A 20,865-nucleotide genomic window follows, 5' to 3' on the forward strand; every position below is an offset into this window, starting at 1 on the left:
CTGCGGGCACTTCAAGCTGAGCCGAAAGGAAAAGCGGCCCTACCCCAAGCTCCACAACACCAGCGGCAGTTACGGCAGAGGCTTCCCACTCAGGCCAGAGCTTTTGCACTGAGACAGAGGCAGCCTAAGACGGAGCCAGGGAACCAAGAGCAGGGCAATCTGGCAGGTATGGGAACTCTCCTCAACATACCTATAGCCATTTTGTTTGATACTGGTGCAACCTTAGAACTGCCTACTGATGAAGTAAAACATAAGATGAGGGTGTCCTCACCCGTAGGAGGCCTTATAGACATCACACGAACTTGCTCAAACGTAGAATTCAATATGGGAAACCTTAGGTTAGTGGCTCACAATTTGCATGTGATGTTGATGTGGAGCGTCGACATCATATTGGGAATGGATTGGTTAGCCGAAAACTACGCTACCATTCTTTGTAAGGAAAGGCAGATCTCGCTGCAATACCCAGGAAGGGAACCCACAATCTTCCACGGAATCTCCATGAGGCGACGAAAGTCCATAATTTCTGCACTACAAGCAACCACTATGATAAGGAAAGGATACCCGGCATACCTCGTTTACCTGAATGGAGAAGAGAAAGAGGACCGTAAGATTGAAGATGTAGCAGTGGTACGAGAATTCCCAGATGTCTTCCCAGACGCACTACCTGGATTGCCGCCAGACAGGCAATTAGAATTCACAATTGATCTCGAACCAGGATCGGCCCCAGTATCGAAGGCACCATACAGAATGGCACCTAAAGAGTTAGAAGAACTCAAAATACAGCTACAGGAGTTACTAGACCTAGGCTTCATCCGACCTAGTGTGTCACCATGGGGCGCACCAGTGCTCTTCGTGAAGAAGAAGGACGGAACATTGAGAATGTGTATCGACTACCGAGAGTTGAACAAACTGACGCTCAAAAACAAGTACCCTCTACCAAGGATTGACGACCTGTTTGACCAACTTCGAGGGGCTGGTGTATTCTCGAAAATGGACTTGAGATCAGGTTATCACCAACTGAAAGTCCGACATGACGATGTACCCAAGACAGCATTCCGCACCAGATACGGCCATTACGAATTCACTGTAATGCCATTCGGACTCACAAATGCCCCGGCAGTATTCATGGACTTAATGAACCGCGTGTTCCACCCATACTTGGACAAGTTCGTCCTAGTCTTTATAGACGATGTACTCATCTACTCGAAGAACGAGAAGGAACACGAGGAACATCTGAGAACCACCTTAGAGACGTTGAGAGCCGAGAAGCTCTATGCTAAGTTTAGCAAGTGTGAGTTCTGGCTCAACGAGGTGAATTTCCTCGGACACATAGTAACGGCAGATGGGATCCGAGTGGACCCTGCCAAGGTGGAGGCAGTACAACGTTGGCAGTCACCGACAACACCGAGTGAAATTCGAAGTTTCTTAGGTTTGGCTGGATATTATCGGAGGTTCATCGAAGGATTTTCTAAAATAGCCAGACCAATGACTCAACAGCTCAAGAAAGGAGCTAAGGTCAATTGGACGCCGGAGTGTGAAGCAAGTTTCCAATTATTAAAAGAAAAATTGACCACCGCACCAATCCTAGCCGTGCCAGCACCAGAAGCAGGCTATGTAGTGTACACCGATGCTTCAAAAGTCGGACTTGGATGCGTATTGATGCAGAATGGCAAGGTGATCGCATACGCGTCACGCCAACTCAGGCCACACGAGTTAAACTACCCCACTCATGATTTGGAACTAGCGGCAGTGGTACATGCCTTGAAGATTTGGAGACATCACCTCTACGGAGTTCGATGTGAGATCTTCACGGACCACAAGAGCCTTAAGTACTTTTTCGAGCAGAAGGATTTAAATATGCGACAACGTAGATGGCTCGAATTAGTCAAGGATTATGACTGTGGCATAAATTACCACCCAGGCAAGGCTAATGTAGTGGCAGATGCCTTGAGCAGGAAGACCATTCCCCAAGTGGCCACTTTCCTCACACAGAATGAGGAGCTCATACGAGAATTTTCCAAGATGCGGCTAGAAATAGTGGGAGCACCAGAGACGGTGGAAAGTAGGATCGCCACTCTAGTGATTGAACCAGACTTAAGGGCCAGAATTGTTGAGGCTCAAAGGAGTGATGAAGCATTAGAGAAAATTCGACTTAAAGTGAGGACGGGAAAAGAGGTGAGTTACCGCGAAGAAGCGGATAACGCCCTCACGTTTGAAGGGAGAATATGTGTGCCCAATGACGAGACTCTCAGAAATGAGATCATGAGCGAAGCGCATGAGACACCCTATACCGCCCACCCAGGAGGTACGAAAATGTATCAAGATATGAAGAAGCATTTTTGGTGGGATGGCATGAAGAGGAGCATAGCGTCGTTTGTAGAAAGGTGCCTAGCATGTCAACAAGTGAAGGCTCTACATAAGACACTCCTCTACATAATTCTCTCACTTACTTTACTCTCTCTCCACTCCAACTATATTATATCATTTTTCCAAAACGAGGGCAGAAAAGAAGCGAGTCGCTTATCCTGGGACGGAGGGAGTATCTTTTTTATGTAAAATCTAATGTGATGTCGCAATTTTACATGCACTTAACAATACAACACAAGATATCAGAAAGATACAATAATATAATAATATGACAAAGAAAATTTAAATGTGTCAAAAGTATCAACGTCAAAATATGGCTTTTGTATTTTACTTTATCTGTGACCAATAATAAGACAAAATGAGATGCAGTACGTCATAAGAGTTTGAAATGTGACACATACATATATCCATCTAAGATCAAATGTGGGCATATAAGTATAATAGAACATACAACATTAAAATATTAAATAATAAAATAACAATGTATAACTGATTGAAATATGAAAAATCTTAATAGATGCCCTCTTTTTCCATTAAACTCATCTTGTTATCTTATAGTTTCACTTTTGAATTGCTAAAAACTCAAGATAATTTTTTTTTTTTCAATTGGGAAAAGATAAGATAATAAAATTTTCCTGGACAATGACATAAAGCCTATGCAAAATAAAGACGTATTATTGACCTCCAATTTTACTTAATCCATCAACGGAGAAACATGTTCAGCTGAATCTCCACCGCTTCCATAATTGTCGATACTATGCTCTTCCTTCTCATCTCCATCCAAAGAACGCAAACCTGCTTCGATCTGAACCAAAGCCCCTTACATACTGAGAATAATTATTTATATCACATTACATTTTATTATTATATATTAATTGCACAAAAGAGTTCAAATATTATACATTGTAGAGTAAATGGTGATTACATCATCACTAAAGGTCTCTAATCCGGTTCTTGCATAAATAAATTAAATTTCACAACCAAAATGGGATGCCTACCATTGAAGGTTATAACGTCAAGCTTAAAATCACCTAACCTTAGGATGATGAATAACACTATTGTGGTATAACATTATAAAGGACCATAGTGAGATAAATCTTTGTTGTTGGTCACTGAAAGAGCAAATGGCATAGTTAAGAAAAAATAAAATCAATGTTTTACAGTATTTGTTTTATTAAATTTTCATTTAAACCAACAACATCCAAACCTCAATGCTTCATATATTCCATGACTTATTCCACAATTTCCGTGATTCAATGAAGCCTAAGCTAAGATGAGGCCATGCAGCTGAGCTTGATCCATTCTGATTTTCATCCATATTTGACCTCTTCCTGAACAACAATAAATTTTATAAAATCAATTTTAATTTGATAATTTAATAAGTATTATTCATATATGTTATTTTATATTAAAATAAATAAAAATTACCTTGCATGGTTTCCCTCAGCAGAGTGACTAGTCAATGAAACTGTATCATCCATTTGCATCGTTGCAGCTTGCACCTAAAAAAATATATATTTTGTTCATGTACTACAAATTATAATTAGGATATGGTACATTTAATAAGTATTATCCATTTGCATCGTTGAAATTGAAATGGAAGGAGTTGAACTAAAATTTAATTTCAAATCCTTTGTTTAGCAAAATGAAATAATTGATATGAAATTGAATTTGAAAAATTGTGCGTGCACACACCACACACGTTGCACAATCATTACACACACACACACATTAATAACATACTACGCGCACATACACACACACTACACACAATCACTAAAACACACTACGCGCGTGCACACACACACACACACATAACTCACTATATACACACACTACACCGCTCATAATACACATACAACATGTAATGCGTGTATGAGTGTGCATGTGTGCGCGCGCATTGTACAAGAATGTGTGTATGTGTGATGTGTGTACAAGAATGTGTGCAGTGTGTGTGTGTGTGTGAATGTGTGCAGTGTGTGTGAATATGTGTTTAAGAATGTGTGCAATTTGTGTGAATGTGTGCAGTGTGGGTAAGAATGTGTGCAATGTGTGTGTAACTTAACAAATATTTGAAATTCCATTACCTTTGATATATAATTCAAATTGTGGAATTGGAGGATTTGGAATTGTAATTCAATCCAAATTTTAAGAATTTTTATGATATCAAACACTGAATTTCAAATTGAAGGCTTCGATTCCAATTCCACAAGTCCAATTTCGTATACCAAAAGGAGCCTTAGGTAAGTCTGTATAGATAAATTGAAAATTGAAGGTGCCTTTGCATCAAATACTCATGTTTATTGCACTTTCAATACATAAAAAATAAAGGTTATCTTCAATACAAAAACTTACAATCGTGCATATATCTAAGCTAATATATAAAGCAAATGCGAATTAAATTTTGTTTGATATTTGATTCGAAAATCATGAAAGTTAGAATTTTGTTACAAACCATAATTCTTGTCAGTCTCAATTTGTTGAAAAATTGATACGATCATACGAGCAATTAAATAAGCAACATATATATTCAATTTATAATAAAAGAATATACTCCTATCAAATATTGTGTTACCTCAACATTTTCAGTCCTTTCGTGACCAAGTTGATTGCCTAGCAGTTTGGCCTACAAACAAGATCAATGCAAAGTTGATTATCCAAATAAAAATTTTGAAAAAATATAGCACATGAAATAATGAAGTAACTTTAAAATCACATCACATTGTTTGTTATTAATTTTTACTAAACCATCCTTCATCCTTGAATTCAGTTCAATTAACATCATATAAAGCTGGATTTTGCTCACTCAAGTTTATTTAGATCTTAGAGTAAATCAAAGGAAAATATGTAAATCGAGAAGGCATATTTCTCATTTATCTTTTTCAAAAAAGGTAAATGTACCCTCTTAAAAAGTAGTAATGAATTTCAAGAAAATAAGATAAATAAAAAGAGGTAAAGTAAAATAAATACCATATTTATTTTTTTAAAATTGAAAGACATATAATATATGCCGTCGTAAATATCTTTCCTATTAAAAATGAGTTTTTATAAAGAAAAAGTAAATATGATAGTTATTTCTCTTTTCCTCTTTACATGAAATTGCTCCTATACTTCTGTTATTCATATCTATTCCATTGGAATTCAGTAATCAATGAAACATTTAATGAAAATTTATATTGGTTGATTTCAGATCAGTTAAGATCGATATTATAATTGAAAATACTTACCTTTGATGTCTGGATACGTTGAATAGCAGTTGTAAGAAATTGTTGATAAACTCCTGCTTCAAGAGCTGAATTGATTTTTTCAACGTTAGGTGCATAATACCTGCACATAATTAAAAAATTAGAGTTAATTAGTTTAATTATGAACAAAAAAAAAAAGAAAATATATATTAGTAAAATTAAAAATTTCTACCTCATTTTTTCCTGAGACTCACGTTGTTTCCTAGTGAGTTTGTCCAGTTTCACTTCAAGTTCCTATAATTAGCTAATTCAAATTAATGTAATTAAAACCAATAATATGTTTGTACAATCACCAATAATATTTTTTTAAAAATGTAGGAAATTTTATAATTAAATGAAATTTGTTGAAGAATAAATTTAAATACTCAGGAGAAGACCACAGAGACACATAAAATGATATATAAACAATTAAATTTCTATTTAAATTGAATTGAAGCATATGTAAATAGTTTGTATTATTTACCTCAATACTGAACTTGTTTGACCATCAAATTAACAGTGAGTGAAGATCCATGTCAAGAAACGAAAGATTATCATTAAAAATAACAATAATTTTTGTTTTGTGAGAAAAATATTTACTTTTTAAACTTATCAAAGTGTCCTTACACTGCTATCTTCTCCAGCATTTCACCTTCATACTTCAATTGTTTCAGTTTTTGAGACAAAAACTACAAAATAAAATTGATTTGTCAATACTAATAATAAAAAAAACAGATGTATTCTTCAATTGAAATAACGCAATTTTTGAAAGCGTGGGAAATCAGTATGTACCTCTTGGTGATTGATAGGCCTGCAATGGAAACACAAATTGCAAGGAATCTTTAAAAAAATTAAAGAAAAGAAATGTATTTTATGAAAAAAAATTAATAAATGGAAAACCTAACAACTTACCCTCCTCTAAGCTCATCTGGCCTGTCAACAAATCGAAGTAGTATATCCTCAGTTCTGCAAGGAAAAAAAAAATAGTTCAATTGTAACACCATGTACAAATACACATAGATCTATAAAATTGTAAATCTTTTCTCACTTTTAAACTCTTCAGATTTGAATGTCATTTTCTCGTTATCCCTAAATCTTCTTACTGAATTTTGTTTCTAATAGGCAAGCACTAATTTTACCTCGTTGGCTAGATACGTGATCCTACTAATATCTTCAACCTAACTCCATTTTTAGCATTTTTTTTCTTGCAATTAACATAAAAAAAAGAAAAAAAAAGATGAAAACCTTCCATTGCTAGCGAAGCTAGCAAGGCGGCCAGACGGTGCAAACATGATGAGGGCGACGTCGGTGTCACACAGCACTGCAAGCTCGCCGGCTTTCTTGATGATGCCCTCCTTGCGCTTATTATAAGTGAGTTGTCTGGAGGTGGGGTTTTCGATTAGCCTCATGGAGAGCTTCTTTCTTCCCATGGTAGGAGAGTTGCTGAGGAAAAAAGAGAAGGAGATGGGGAAGACCTAGAAAAGGAGGATGAGGAATAGAACAAAATGTGAAGAACAATGTGATTTTCATAGCGTTTTATGCAAATAAAAGGGTAAATCTATGCAGCCTCATTATGGAGGGCCAGAAATGGTATTTTAGTAAATATTGAAGTTATGAATAATAATACTTTCATTGTATTATTTAATGCTCAAATAAATTGACATTATTACCCTTTCTACTTAATTATAATTCCCTTTTCAATTCTTATATTATTTGATTTTATGTTTCTAATTTTAAAATAATTTGCTATTCAGTTACTATTTTATTTTACTATATTATGCGTAATCTTGTTTTTATTTTTTTACTAATTTAGTTTAATTTATTTTAGTACTTATTTTTTACAGTAGTTCGCATATATAATTGAGGTATTACAATTAGTTTCACATTATCCATTGGGGGCCTGATTCAGTTAATCAAAATTCAAATTTATTTAAATTCGATTGAATCTAAGGTCTCTTTAACTGATGATGAATTGTAAATTTGTACTATACTATTCATATTATTGACTTACTATTTCTTACACATTGATTTGTATAATACCATATTATTTCACACCTCACTGTTAACAAAGATTGTTAATTTTTAAATTATCACACAGTATCACATTTTAAGTAAAGGGTAGAATAGTCCTAAATAGCCGATACTTTCTAGGTGCATTAAATTTGATTAGTGTGATCCAGTTTTCTATTAAAAAGCAAAATATGCCAGCTATAATAAGACCATTTAGCATCACTCAACGAAATTAGCCTAAAAAGTATGTATGACCAAATGAAATAAATGTTAAGCTAAGCCATAGTATAAATGCACTATACGAGTGTATTTGAGCGAATTTGCTTTGGTTGTGTTATTGAGATTTGGTTGATAAGTGTTGCTTAACTAGTTTTTCAATATATTTTTTTTGAGAAAAATATAATTTCTAATTGATTGTAATTAAATATACAATATTGAAAAACCAAAACCAGATTTGAATAGCACTTTGGTTTTAAACATGCAATCTAAATGTGAGAGGGGTGTTCCAACGGCTTTATTTCATGTGAATTTCGTAAATATTGTTTTCTATCTTTCAAAGGGTATAAATATGTTTTTTTTTATTATTATTTGTGCATTACTAGTAAATCCATTATTCAAGCACACATAAACATTATTAATAAATAAGCATTTGAATCAATTACACATTTTTTTTTCAGTACAACCTTTGTATCTAGATTAAATGCATGAGTATAAAATTTAATGCAATATGGTGAATCTCACACGCACGTGCCTAACAATTGGACAAAATACGAATAAAAACATGATAGTACCGTATACGACATTGAAATGCGACAAAAACATAATAATTATATCATTATATGCAAGATCTAATGTTATGTGGTAATCTCACGCGTATTTAACAATTCTACACAAGAGAGATCATATATGTACAAAACATAACAATGCGACAAAGCATTAGCTTCTACGAATGACTCTTGTATTTTACTTTATCAGGTGATTGTTATACTACATTTAATATCTAATGCAATATTGTAACACCCGCGATTTTCGAATAATAAAATTTTTCCCATCGAATGCGATATGGTGATTTAAGATGGAATTTGTGAAGAAAACAAAAGAAGATAATATTTAATTTTGCGCGTGATTAAAATCATCGATTGATTTTGAAGAATTAATATTTTGAACCACACTAAATATTAATTGGTTGCGTTGGGTGATGTTAATCTTTGTTGGGTACCAGACGACGAAATTAATTAAAGTTTTCCGTGAACTTTAATTAATAAAAGAAACGCAAAATGTGAAGTAAATATTTGGGCTTCTCAATAAAATAGAGCTCAGTGTTTATATGTTAAAAATTTGACTTTAGTCCTATGAACTAAATCAAATAAATAAAAAATACAAGTTGGGCTATACAAATAAATGAGTCCAACTGAAAGTGAATAAAATTGTGGGAGATAGACTTTGAGCTCAATCCTTCTCTCTTACTTTGCTACACGTGTCTCTCTTCCTTTACTACACGTTTTTTTCAGCAGGAATCTTCAAGAATTTCCATCCAGCCGTTACCGCAATCAAACCACCCACATTAAACCACCCACATTAATCCCAATTAATCCTAATCATGAGGATTTATCACTGTTTAATTCAGCCACTAATTGCCATTAAACCACCCAATTAAGTAGGAGTTAATACTAATCACTTCCAGATTGGTTCTCTCTTAAATTCACACTCTCACTTTCACAAAATGCAAATCCTAGCAAAAAACCAAAGAAAGAGAGAGCCGAGAGGGAGTAAGAGAGTAGAAGAAACTGCTACCCTTTTTGTTTTACTCTCGTACAATCTAAGAAAACCGAAGCTGCCCAATCTGAGGAACTCATCCTTTCGGCCCAACAAATTCTGCAGTGTAAACCACATTTCAACTTCGACAGAAGGTATAAACCTTCCCTTTCAATCATAAGTTATGAGTTTTATCATCTTATCATCATAGCATAGTGTCACACATCAATCTCCCACACAAAGAACTAAATCAATAACACGATCGAGCAATCGACAATTGAATAAACACAATCGAGCAATCAACAATTGAATCACCTCTTGCTTGCAATAATTCAATCTTTTGAACCGAATACACCCCACGGCAAATAAATCAAAATACGAAAGAAACATAATTTGAATAAAGAACTTATCTTTCGGGGCTGTTCGGGGTTGTTTCGAGGCTGTTCGGGTTGGTTTCAGGGTGAATCGGGTCTCTGCCGAACAGCCGTTGACGGAGATTGGAGAGGATCGATGAACTGCTCCTCGAGCTGGTCAGCGGCGATGGCGGAATGGCAGCAGCGGCGACAGAGAGACGTTGCTGCAGAGTAGCGACGGCGAGGCGCCTGTCGCGGCGCTGCCACGGTGATTCCACGGCGTACGATGGCGTGGGCTGCTCGGAACAGTGACAGCAACGGCGCTGTGCAGTCGACGGGTGGTGGTGCGACGACGTTCTCGAACGGAAGGTAGTGAGAGGGAGAACGGCGGTGGCATGTGGATGAGATTCGGAGAAGACGATGGATGAAGGGATTTCTCAATTTGGGTATTTTCTCAATTTGGAAAAAAAATGAATGAGAGGGGGGAGAGGTGTACCGATAGTGGAGAAGAGCGGATAGGATCTCCTAATCCACCCTTCCTAGAGTGGGTTAAAATAATTAGTTTGAACTTGTAATTCAATTAATGTTTGGGCTGGACTTTTAACCCAAGAATTTCGGAGAGCGCCAATGGCTGGGCGGCCGCCAAAATTTGAAAAGGAGTTTAAAACGACGTTTTAAGAGCATCTCCAATAACAATAGGCCAGCCACAGGCTAGCCACTCTCTCTTCTTGCCACGTCATCAGCACTAAAAATCCACCAACCACATCATCATTTGAAACAAATAGGCTAGCCACAGGCTAGCCGCAATAATAATAATTCAAAAACAACTACATTTACGCAATTAAATTTACGATAAGTTACGGAATTAAAATTACGAGACATATTAATTTCATTTAAAAAAAAGTACATTAATTAAAAGAAAAATTACATAATAAAGAAAAAAACTATCGTCGTGCAGTCTTCCGTGCCCACAACTCTTCAATTATATCCTTTGGAGTTGAATATGAGCATCCATTTGGCGCATGTCGGCATGTGCCTGGAGGCGGCCGACTTCATCGTGAGGTACCCCACGTCGTACGTTAGGGGTGGCCGTTCCGTGGCTTGGACCGGCTTCATCGTCATTGGCCCAATTAGTCAGTTGTACGCCTTCGTCTTCGACGATCATGTTGTGCAAGATAATGCAGGCGTACATTATATGAGCAATGCAGCTGACATCCCACAAACGCATTGGACTCTTGATTGCTGCCCATCGAGACTGGAGCACACCAAATGCGCGTTCCACGTCCTTGCGCGCCAACTCCTGCCGTTCCGCAAAGTAGGCCTTCCTGTCATCCGCCGCATGCCTGGTCGTCTTCACAAAGACGGGCCACCTAGGGTATATCCCATCCGCCAAGTAATAGCCCATATCATGCCGGTTGCCGTTGGCCACAAATGAGACGGCTGGACAAATGCCCTGACACTGCTCGTTGAAGAGGGGCGACGAGTTGAGGACGTTGAGGTCGTTGTTCGACTCGGCTACCCCAAAATACGCATGTCAGATCCACAGCCGGTAATCAGCTATGGCCTCGAGGATCATCGTGGGATTCTTTCCCTTGTAGCCGGTCGTGTAAGCCCCCTTCCAAGCAGTCGGATAGTTCATCCACTCCCAATGCATACAATCTATGTTGCCTAACATCCCGGGGAACCCATGTTGCTCCCCGTGCATCTGCATCAGATCCTGACAATCTTGGGGGATAGGGCTTCGAAGGTATTGATCACGGAAAATTGCAATCACGCCCTGACAGAAATACATCAGACATTCCAGGGCTATCGACTCACCGATATGGAGGTACTCATCCCACATGTCTGCCGCGCCTCCGTAGGCCAACTGCCCGATTGCCGCCGTGCACTTTTGAATAGGGGTGTGGCCGGGTCTGCCAGCCGCATCGTGCCTGAAGCGGAAATAAAGATATCGACGCTCCAAAGCGTCAACGATATGCATAAACAACTCCCTGCGCATTCTAAAATGCCGCCTGAACATGTTTGCGGGAAACCGCGGGTTCTTTGAGAAGTAGTCATCAGATAGCCGCTGATGTGCAGCTACGTGATCCCGATCAATCACTGCTCGGCGGTGGACAACGGGAGTAGGGCGAGGTACCGCCTGCTGTTCGACCCTTCGCATGTACCGCTCTATCTCGTGGTTCAAGTAGGCCTCCATAGCCTCGTTGATCTGCGGTTCGTACTCCTCAGTATCCCCACCACTACCACCACTGCTACCACCCACGTTACTCATCGCTCGATGTTGCTCTTGTACAGAAATTTAGAGAAAGAGAAAAACTCGTTAAAACAAGTGATGCAAATAAAAATGAAACTAAAATCGCGTATATATAGTTTTTCAAAAAAATTCAAAATAAATCGATCGGCCAGCGCCCACAAATCGGCGTGCACTCGCCTAATTTCTCGCCGATTCAGCGCTGTCCGATTCCAATAGTTCGGCTAGCCGACCGGCTAGCGACGCGAATCGGCTAGCCGGTGGGCTAGCCGCTATTGGAGATGCTCTAAAACCACGACAACCTAATTTTTCTTTCCGAATAATTGATTAAGGAGCGAAAGATAAAATAAACACCTACGTAGAATGCATGCATTTTTTTAGTTACTTGATTCTAGAGGCTAATTTAGCATATTATATTGTTTGCGAAAAGGCTATCACTGCAAGCAGGTTGAGGTTGGAGTAAGAAATCTTAAGTTAGGCAATTTAAGCGAACGGGGTGTGATGCACTTTTTATTAGCACTAAATAAACCTGCAAGTATACAAAGTATATATAGTATAGCTAAAGGTCAGTACCGGATATCGAACACGGGGAAGACGAACACAAAGTGTCTATCCTCTACTGAGACTCAATTACTATTTGGAAAAACATTTGGGTTTTGAAAACTTTTGAAAAACTAAAAGCAAATAAGAGCATAGATCAACTAAAAGCAAATAAATCAAGAGAAAGACAATAGAGATAAGGGAATCCCAGGGATGTGTGTTCACAATTATGGTTATACAAAATTCCAACTACAATACCCTAGCACAGTTATTACTTTGATAGAACGAGTCACCTAGATTATGCTCATGCGAAACAAACGTTAATTACAAGATTAGGGTTGTCAATCCTAAAACGTAACTCCAAAAAGCTCCTAAGACCCTTGAAAAGTCCACACTCTCAATTAACAGTGCCGATTTAAAGGAAGCTAACTGTAGTGTCTACTAAGTGGACCTAACTCGCTAGAACTCTATCACAGTTATGAAGCAAGTTATATTAAATCATACACGATTGTGTCACTCAATCATGAAGCATCAAGATTAACTTAGGGAAGAAACAAAGTAAAAACAAAACGGATATTACATAGAAAACGGAACTTGTATAACCAAAATCGTTACTAACACATCCCTAGAATCCTATGAGTTTAGTTACACATAATTGAATAAGCTAAAAACATAGATTGAAGGGAAGACAATTTGAACATAAAACTAAAGCAAATAAAACCCGTAGGTTGAATCCTTGTCGTTCTTGATGTTCTTGAAATCCTGCTCCAACTCCTTGCACCAGTGAAGTACTCTAAGCCTTGATCTCTATGAAGTATTTTGCAATTAGAAGTTCTCTCTTTTTGATGAAGCTTGAGGCCTTATTTATAGGGGAAAGCCATGCCTTGTTGTAGAACGAAAAAATCTCCAAAATATGGTAAAACTAGGCGCAAATCTAGGGCTTCTCGGATTCGCCGCCTTTCTCCGGCGGAGCCGCCGCACCTTGGTCGGCGGTCGCCGCGTTGGAGTCCAGAGAGTCTGTTCCCTCGGCGACGGACTGCCGCACATCTTCCAGCGGCCCGCCGGACGAGACTTCTCTTCCAAGCACATTTTTCCGAGGCGGACCGCTGCATTGATGTGCCTGCTGGACGCCGGCGTTCGCGCACACATCCGCGGCGGTCGCCGGTTGCCGTCCCGACTCCAGATTCCCAAACTTGGCGTTTTGGCTCCCTTTTTTGGCTCAATTATGCACATTTCTCACAAAACACGTCAAAATATCAAAATAGACAAAATATGCAAATAATGGACGTGTAGAGTGACTTTAACATAAAAAACGGACCAAATAATGACCTTAAAACAGTGCAAAATCCGAGCGTATCAACTCCCCAAACTTACATTTTTGTTTGTCCTCAAACAAAAATGGAAGAACAATTTAAACATGTATTAACGCAATAAAATCAAGCAAGGCTTATTAGTGCACTTTCATTACTAACTCGTGGAACACCTTGAATTCAAGCCCTCACATGTGGCAAACTTCCAAAGATGGGAAGTGTTCTCTCACTCTCAAAGTGTATAAGGGTAATGTGTACATAAGCACTCAAATCATACATCATGCAAAGTTTACCATAGGCTTGCTCAAAGTCTACTCCCTCCTCTACTAAATGTGATTAAGCTTCAAAAGTCCGAAAGGTCTTTATCTTTGGTTATAATGTAGGCTCTTTGGTAGGTGAGGAATATTTGGCTAAAAAGTTACTAAAAATATCCCATGTAGAGTAAAGATAACTCCACTTTTCTAAACCCAAGACACTTTTTACACTTCTTTTATCTCCTTCAACTCACTTTCCAATCCTTTGATTTTCTTTCTATATTTTTTTTTTCAACCTTTCACATTTTTTTCTTTTTCTTTTTTTTTTCTTACACATCCTTTCTTTTTTTTTCTAAGACCAAGCACATGTTTGCATTCTTTCTCAATTTCACAACTTGTACTTTCTTTACATTAAGCACACTACTTTTATACTTTCTCCTTATCTCTCCAATTCCTTTACAAATAAGATAGCTAAAACTAACTAACCCAAGGAATTGTCCCCATTATTTTCGCTTCCAAAAAAAAGGCTTAAAAGCTCAAACTTGGCTCCAAAGGGAAAAATTTTGAATTTTTGAGAGGGTCAAAATTTTGGATAAAAGTAGGCTAAGAAAAGATGGCCAATCATCCTCCTAAATCAACTTAAACACTATGTAAACTTAGGCAAGACTAGGAGCAAGTTCTTGAAACAAATACATGAATGTAGATAAATCACACAAGAATGAAATAATAGGCTCAAATCCTCACAAGGTATAAGCATGATTCAAGGCGAACAAGCAATTCACTAATTATGCACATTTTCACCAAACCATCAAATCAAAACGTTAAGCCACACTTAAATATAGATGGAATGTAATATCATCGGCAACTCAATCTAAAGTGTGTCCCTAAGCATGCGTGTTTCTAAGTTCTTCATGTTAAGTTCACGACATGGATTCAAGAAAACATTTTTTAGAACACAAAATTCACCTACGGGGTTATTGAAAACAAAAACAAAAACTTAAAGCAAAAAGAAAAATCCTAAACTCACGGTCCACCACTTCATCCCCCAAACTTATTTACAACAAAGTGTAAAATAAGTTTGTAGAGTCGGTAGGGACGTGAGTGAACTACTAAAATGAAAACATACCTTGAAAAATTTCGCGTAGAGGTTGACGGGGTGAAAATTCGAAAAATTCGAAAAATCGCGCTGGAAACTGTGCTCAGGTGGGGGGCCGCCGCGGCCTGTCCGGCGGTCGCCGCACATCGTCAGATTGTTCCAGTGAGCAGGTGGCGGACCGCCGCAGCGCTTGCGGCGGTCGCCACGTAAGGGTCAGAACCTGCGAAAAATTTTCAAAGCATAAAACGAAACAAAAACCAAAAGATACTCAAAAACTGGAAATAAATGGTTGGGTTGCCTCCCAACAAGCGCTTATTTTTCGTCTTTAGCTTGACGTTCTTTGAAGCTCATGTTATCCCCCATCGTGAGGATTCCTTTGGGAAGCCTTTGTACCTACAAATTCGCAATGTGAGCATAGAATGAAGAAAATTATAGTAGGATACAACACATAGTATTTGGCAATCCCCCAAACTTGAACCAAATCAAGGTGTAAACATAATCACATGCAAGACCAAGTAATCCACCTTGATTCAAAAATCATCCCCCATCAAGATCTCTATCCCCCAATAATTTGCAAGAATTTTCAACCATAGACCAAGAACATGCAAAACAATATAAGCTCAAATATATACACAAGTCATGCAAGATAAAATAGCCTCACAATGCTATGAACATGAACTATGCGTATCAACAATCAAAACAACGGGGAATTCAAATTTCATCCACGACAAGAAGCTAATTCAAGCACACCCAACAATGATTAACTCCAAAAAAATCCAACTCACAAATTCACCAACAAATTATCAAAAGAATATCATCCCCCATCAAACTCCATGGTAAACTACCAAAATATATACCAACAACAAAGTCATCCAATGAAAGTATTCAAGATCAAAGCTCAGAAATTACAAGAAGAACGTACCTTGCGTTGGTTGACAATTGAGCACAAGAACAATTCGGTAGAATCCAAAGAATTTAATTGAGTGATGTGAATTTGGAGTGTGGGTATGTGAATAATGTGGAGAAATATAATTTAAAGAGAGGGGAGAGAGTGGATGCTAGGGTTAGAAAGAAAAAGAATGAAAGAAAGAAAGAAGAAACATACCTTATGTGAGAATCTCGCGTCTAACACGCTGCGGCGGTCGCTGACTGCAGTTCAGCGGACCGCCGTGGATGGTCTGTCCTTACTGATCTTCTTTCAACCCGCCTGCTCCAGAATAATTTTTATTTTTTTTATTTTTTATTTTTTTTAAAAAAAACGAAAAAATTACAAAAAAAAAAAAAAAGAAAAGCATTGGGTTGCCTCCCAACAAGTGCTTTTGTTTTTAGTCGTTAGCTCGACTTGAAGTGGCCCACTAATTGGGCGGATCAGCGACCCGAGTGTTGAAGATAGGGAAAGGGAGCAACTTGGTCCCTAGCTTCTTCCACCACTGATATTTCCCCGTCTTTGTTTTGAGAACATAAACTTCGGGGTCCTCTCCGGTTGCCTTCTTCTTCTTTTGCTTCTTTTTCTGCGGAATAGAGGTAGAGGGATTAGTATTAACCTTTTTGGGAGAATGTCTTACCTCTTTTACAACATAGATGGTGGAGGTAGCATGTTCCTCCGTTTCAAAGGAGTCTTGTGGTTTGGTCAAATCCGTGACCATGACTGCCCTACACTGCTGTTCCATCTTAGCCCGCTTTGCTTCCTCAAACTTGAGCAGTCCCCAGTTTTCTGCTTTGCCACCCACTTTTTGTTGACGTCGTCTACTAGTGCGGCTGCCTTTGCCCTATCCTCATCCAATTTCTTTTGGATTTGCTCCATTTGTGTGTTGATGTTGGCTCTGGCTGTTGAGATCGTGTTCATTCCCTGCTCGATGTTGTTTATCCTAGCTTCGACCACTCCGATCTTGGTATCATTAACCTTCCTGTCTTGCGCGATTACTTCCAAGATCCTTGTGATCTCTTGTTCATACTTTTCCTCCTTTTTGATTGTATCAACTACTCCTCCCTTGCTAACGTTAAATCCTGCAGGGGGTTGCAAGTAATTATTGTTAGAATAAGAAAGGTTAGGATGAGGTCCGTTCCCATTATAATTATTGAAATTACCACCCCCTGAGTAGGGCGATAATTATTGTTGTAATTTCTATTGGGGCCGCCTCCTTGCATGTAGTTGATTTGTTCCACTATCGGGGTAGGAGTTTCAGGCTTCGAGACTGCTATAATGGAGGTTGGTGGAATCGGTTCCTCCTTCCTTGATGAATCCATTTGGTCCACCCTAACTCGAAGCTCGGCCAATTCCTTTGCAAAGGAGCTTTCCTCGGTTTCATCGACTGCAGCTATCCTTTTTAGGCTATGCCTTTCTTTCGACCACCCCCTGCTGTTGGTGGCGAATTCCTCTATCACCGCCATGGCTTCCTCACCTGACTTTCTTAAGAACCCTCCATTTGCACCTGAATCAAGCATAACACAAATTTTATCGTTAAACCCATTATAGAGAATTCCTACCTGGTGGTCCACGGTGAAACCATGGTTAGGTCACTTTAGGAGAAGGGCTTTGAAACGAGCAAACGCCTCATAGAGGGGTTCGTCATGGCCTTGGATAAATTGGAAGATCTCGCTTTTGAGCTTCAAAATTGTGCCTGGCGGATAATACTTGTCGAGGAAGGCAGCTACAATATCCTTCCATGTGGAGACCTTTTCTATGGGCATACATTCAAACCACTCTTTAGCAGAATCAGTTAATGAAAAGGGAAAGAGTCTTACCCTTATGGCGTCGTCGTCGACACCGTTCAATTTGAGAGTGTTTGCGATCTCCACAAATTTGGAGAGATGGTGGTTCACGTCCTCTGTGGCCCTACCTGCAAAAGGAGTTTGCTCAACCCTTTGAATAAGGGGCATGCGTAACTCGAAATTATTAGCGTCAATACGAGGTCCTTCGGGAAAGGTAATCATATTCCCATGATTGGACATGTTCATCACGGGTTGTATCTCCTGATTCTTCTTTTCCAAGGCCTCTCAGGCCGCCCTTTCCGCATCTCTGTCATCCATCATCCATCAGTAGCTTCACCATTTCCTGCAGTTTCTCGATGTCTGTTCGGTCAACCATTATTCCTGATCCTTTTTCACTTCTTATTTTCCTACGAGTTCTCTCAAGTTCTAGATCGAGCGGTTCTAGGTTGTCCTTCCCAAAGCGCGTTCGCATACAAAACCTGCAAGAACCAAAAACAAAAACTAAATAAAACTAAAATTAAAAACTGAAAGAGATTAAACCCCAAAGTAGCAAAATTATCCGTTTGAAGATATCACTCAAAGTGAATTGTCTTCCCCGGCAACGGTGCCAAAAACTTGATGCACTTTTTATTAGAACTAAATAAACCTGCAAGTATACAGAGTATATATAGTATAGCTAAAGGTCAGTACCGGATATCGAACACGGGGAAGACGAACACAAAGTGTCTATCCTCTACTGAGACTCAATTACTATTTGGAAAAACATTTGGGTTTTGAAAACTTTTGAAAAACTAAAAGCAAATAAGAGCATTGATCAACTTAAAGCAAATAAATCAAGAGAAAGACAATAGAGATAAGGGAATCTCAGGGATGTGTGTTCAAAGTTATGGTTATACAAAATTCCAACTACAATACCCTAGCACAGTTATTACTTTGATAGAACGAGTCACCTAGATTATGCTCATGCGAAACAAACGTTGATTACAAGATTAGGGTTGTCAATCCGAACACATAACTCCAAAAAGCTCCTAAGACCTTGAAAAGTCCTCACTCTCAATTAACGATTGTCGTTTTAAAGGAAGCTAACTGTAGTGTCTACTAAGTGGACCTAACTCGCTAGAACTCTGTCACAGTTATAAAGCAAGTTATATTAAATCATACACGATTGTGTCACTCAATCATGAAGCATCAAGATTAACTTAGGGAAGAAACAAAGTAAAAACAAAACGGATATTAAATAGAAAACGGAACATGTATAACCAAAGTCGTTACTAACACATCCCTAGAATCCTATGAATTTAGTTACACATAATTGAATAAGCTAAAAACATAGATTGAAGGGAAGACAATTTGAACATAAAACTAAAGCAAATAAAACCCGTAGGTTGAATCCTTGTCGTTCTTGATGTTCTTGAAATCCTGCTCCAACTCCTTGCACCAATGAAGTACTCTAAGCCTTGATCTCTATGAAGTATTTTGCAATTAGAAGTTCTCTCTTTTTGATGAAGCTTGAGGCCTTATTTATAGGGGAGAGCCATGCCTTGTTGTAGAAGGAAAAAATCTCCAAAATATGGTAAAACTGAGCTCAAATCTAGGGCTTCTCGGATTCGCCACCTTTTTCCGGCGAGCCGCCGCACCTTGGCCAGCGGTCGCCGCGTTGGAGTCCAAAGAATCTGTTCCCTCGGCAGCGGACCGCCGCACATCTTCCGGCGGCCCGCCGGACGAGACATCTCTTCCAAGAACATTTTCCGAGGCGGAACGCTGCATTGATCTGCCGCACGGGCGCGGCGGGCGCCGCACACATCCGCGGCGGTCGTCGGTCGCCGTCTCCGACTCAGATTCCCAAACTTGGCGTTTTAGCTCCCTTTTTCGGTTCAATTATGCACATTTCTCACAAAACACGTCAAAATACCAAAATAGACAAAATATGCAAATAATGAACGTGTAGAATGACTTTGACATTAAAAACGGACCAAATAATGGCCTTAAAACAGTGCAAAATCCGAACGTATCAGGGTGAACTTTTCTATCCTACATACTAATGTGGATGAAAATATGAAAATGTGAATCTATGTTTGGTTTTGTATATAAATGATGTTGTCTTGCCATAAATGATTTGTTTTATGCCTATCTGTTTGGTTGGAACATAAGAATCGAATTCGGGTCCAAATGAGGGTGGTGTCCCTACTCGGATTAGTGTACACAAGTGGCCGTGGAAGGTGGCCACCTTCCACGGGTCACAAATAAAGTTTTGGAGGCCGTGGGAGGCGGCCACCTCCCCGGCTGGAGAAAAAGGTAGGTGACCGTGAGAGAGCACCATCTCCACGACACTTGGTGTTCAGATATGGCGAAAAGAAAGAAAGAACTTAGACTAATCAGTCGAACTTTTGCTCACAAAGAATTTAGTAAGCTCGGGCCTTTTAAGAGAAAACCCTCGAGTGTTACTGTGATGGCATGACAATATTTTCATTTTATGTATATATATTTCGGCAATGTGTTCACTGAGTATTTTTATACTCAGCCCTGCATATATTTCTAAATGTGCAGGTTGAGCAGTGACGGTGGAGAATGCTGAGCAGAGTTATGATTTTCCTTTTATTTTAAGTAGAGGCTCTCGGCGGTGCATGTCTCCATACATGTGACCGTGTTTGTTCCGTTGCGTACTAAGGTTCTAGATGACATCGACTGTTACTCTGATAATTATTTATTAAAATATAAGATTTTCATTCAAGTTCTGGTGATTAAGAGTTGGTTTGAAATTGTTTTCCCCCTTACTTCTAAGTGTATATTCAGTCATTGTTTTATCCCCTTTCTGATCCCCTCTTTTTATTTCCCACCCCTAGTCACGGTTTCCCAGCTTTGTTATCCCTAGAAAAGTACGGTCGTGACAAATATGGTAATCTAAAGTGTGACAATGTGACATAAAGAATGCAAAATGTGACAAAAACATAACATTTATATGTAACATCTAATGTGATGACACAATCTCACAT

At 38.7% G+C, this 20,865-nt stretch overlaps 1 protein-coding gene, 1 long non-coding RNA gene and 1 other non-coding gene across 3 annotated transcripts; 2 read left to right on the forward strand and 1 right to left on the reverse strand.

Moving 5' to 3' along the window:
• Positions 1 to 5,487: 5,487 nt before the first annotated feature.
• Positions 5,488 to 7,021, reverse strand: LOC125209459 (agamous-like MADS-box protein AGL104). The gene is made up of 6 exons (XM_048109059.1): positions 6,837 to 7,021; positions 6,504 to 6,557; positions 6,384 to 6,402; positions 6,219 to 6,280; positions 5,595 to 5,694; positions 5,488 to 5,493 (listed from the first exon to the last, which is right to left on the reverse strand). Exons 1-6 carry the CDS (start codon positions 7,019 to 7,021, stop codon positions 5,488 to 5,490), a joined length of 426 nt encoding a protein of 141 aa, XP_047965016.1.
• Positions 7,022 to 9,223: 2,202 nt separating this feature from the next.
• On the forward strand, positions 9,224 to 20,603 carry LOC125216755. The gene is made up of 2 exons (XR_007175451.1): positions 9,224 to 9,511; positions 20,420 to 20,603. It is a non-coding gene; the product is annotated as an uncharacterized LOC125216755 (long non-coding RNA).
• On the forward strand, positions 17,664 to 17,770 carry LOC125217176. The gene has a single exon (XR_007175595.1). It is a non-coding gene; the product is annotated as a small nucleolar RNA R71 (small nucleolar RNA).
• Positions 20,604 to 20,865: the final 262 nt, after the last annotated feature.

This window comes from Salvia hispanica, chromosome 3 (assembly GCF_023119035.1).
Source record: "Salvia hispanica cultivar TCC Black 2014 chromosome 3, UniMelb_Shisp_WGS_1.0, whole genome shotgun sequence".
Classification (NCBI taxonomy): Eukaryota; Viridiplantae; Streptophyta; class Magnoliopsida; order Lamiales; family Lamiaceae; genus Salvia; species Salvia hispanica.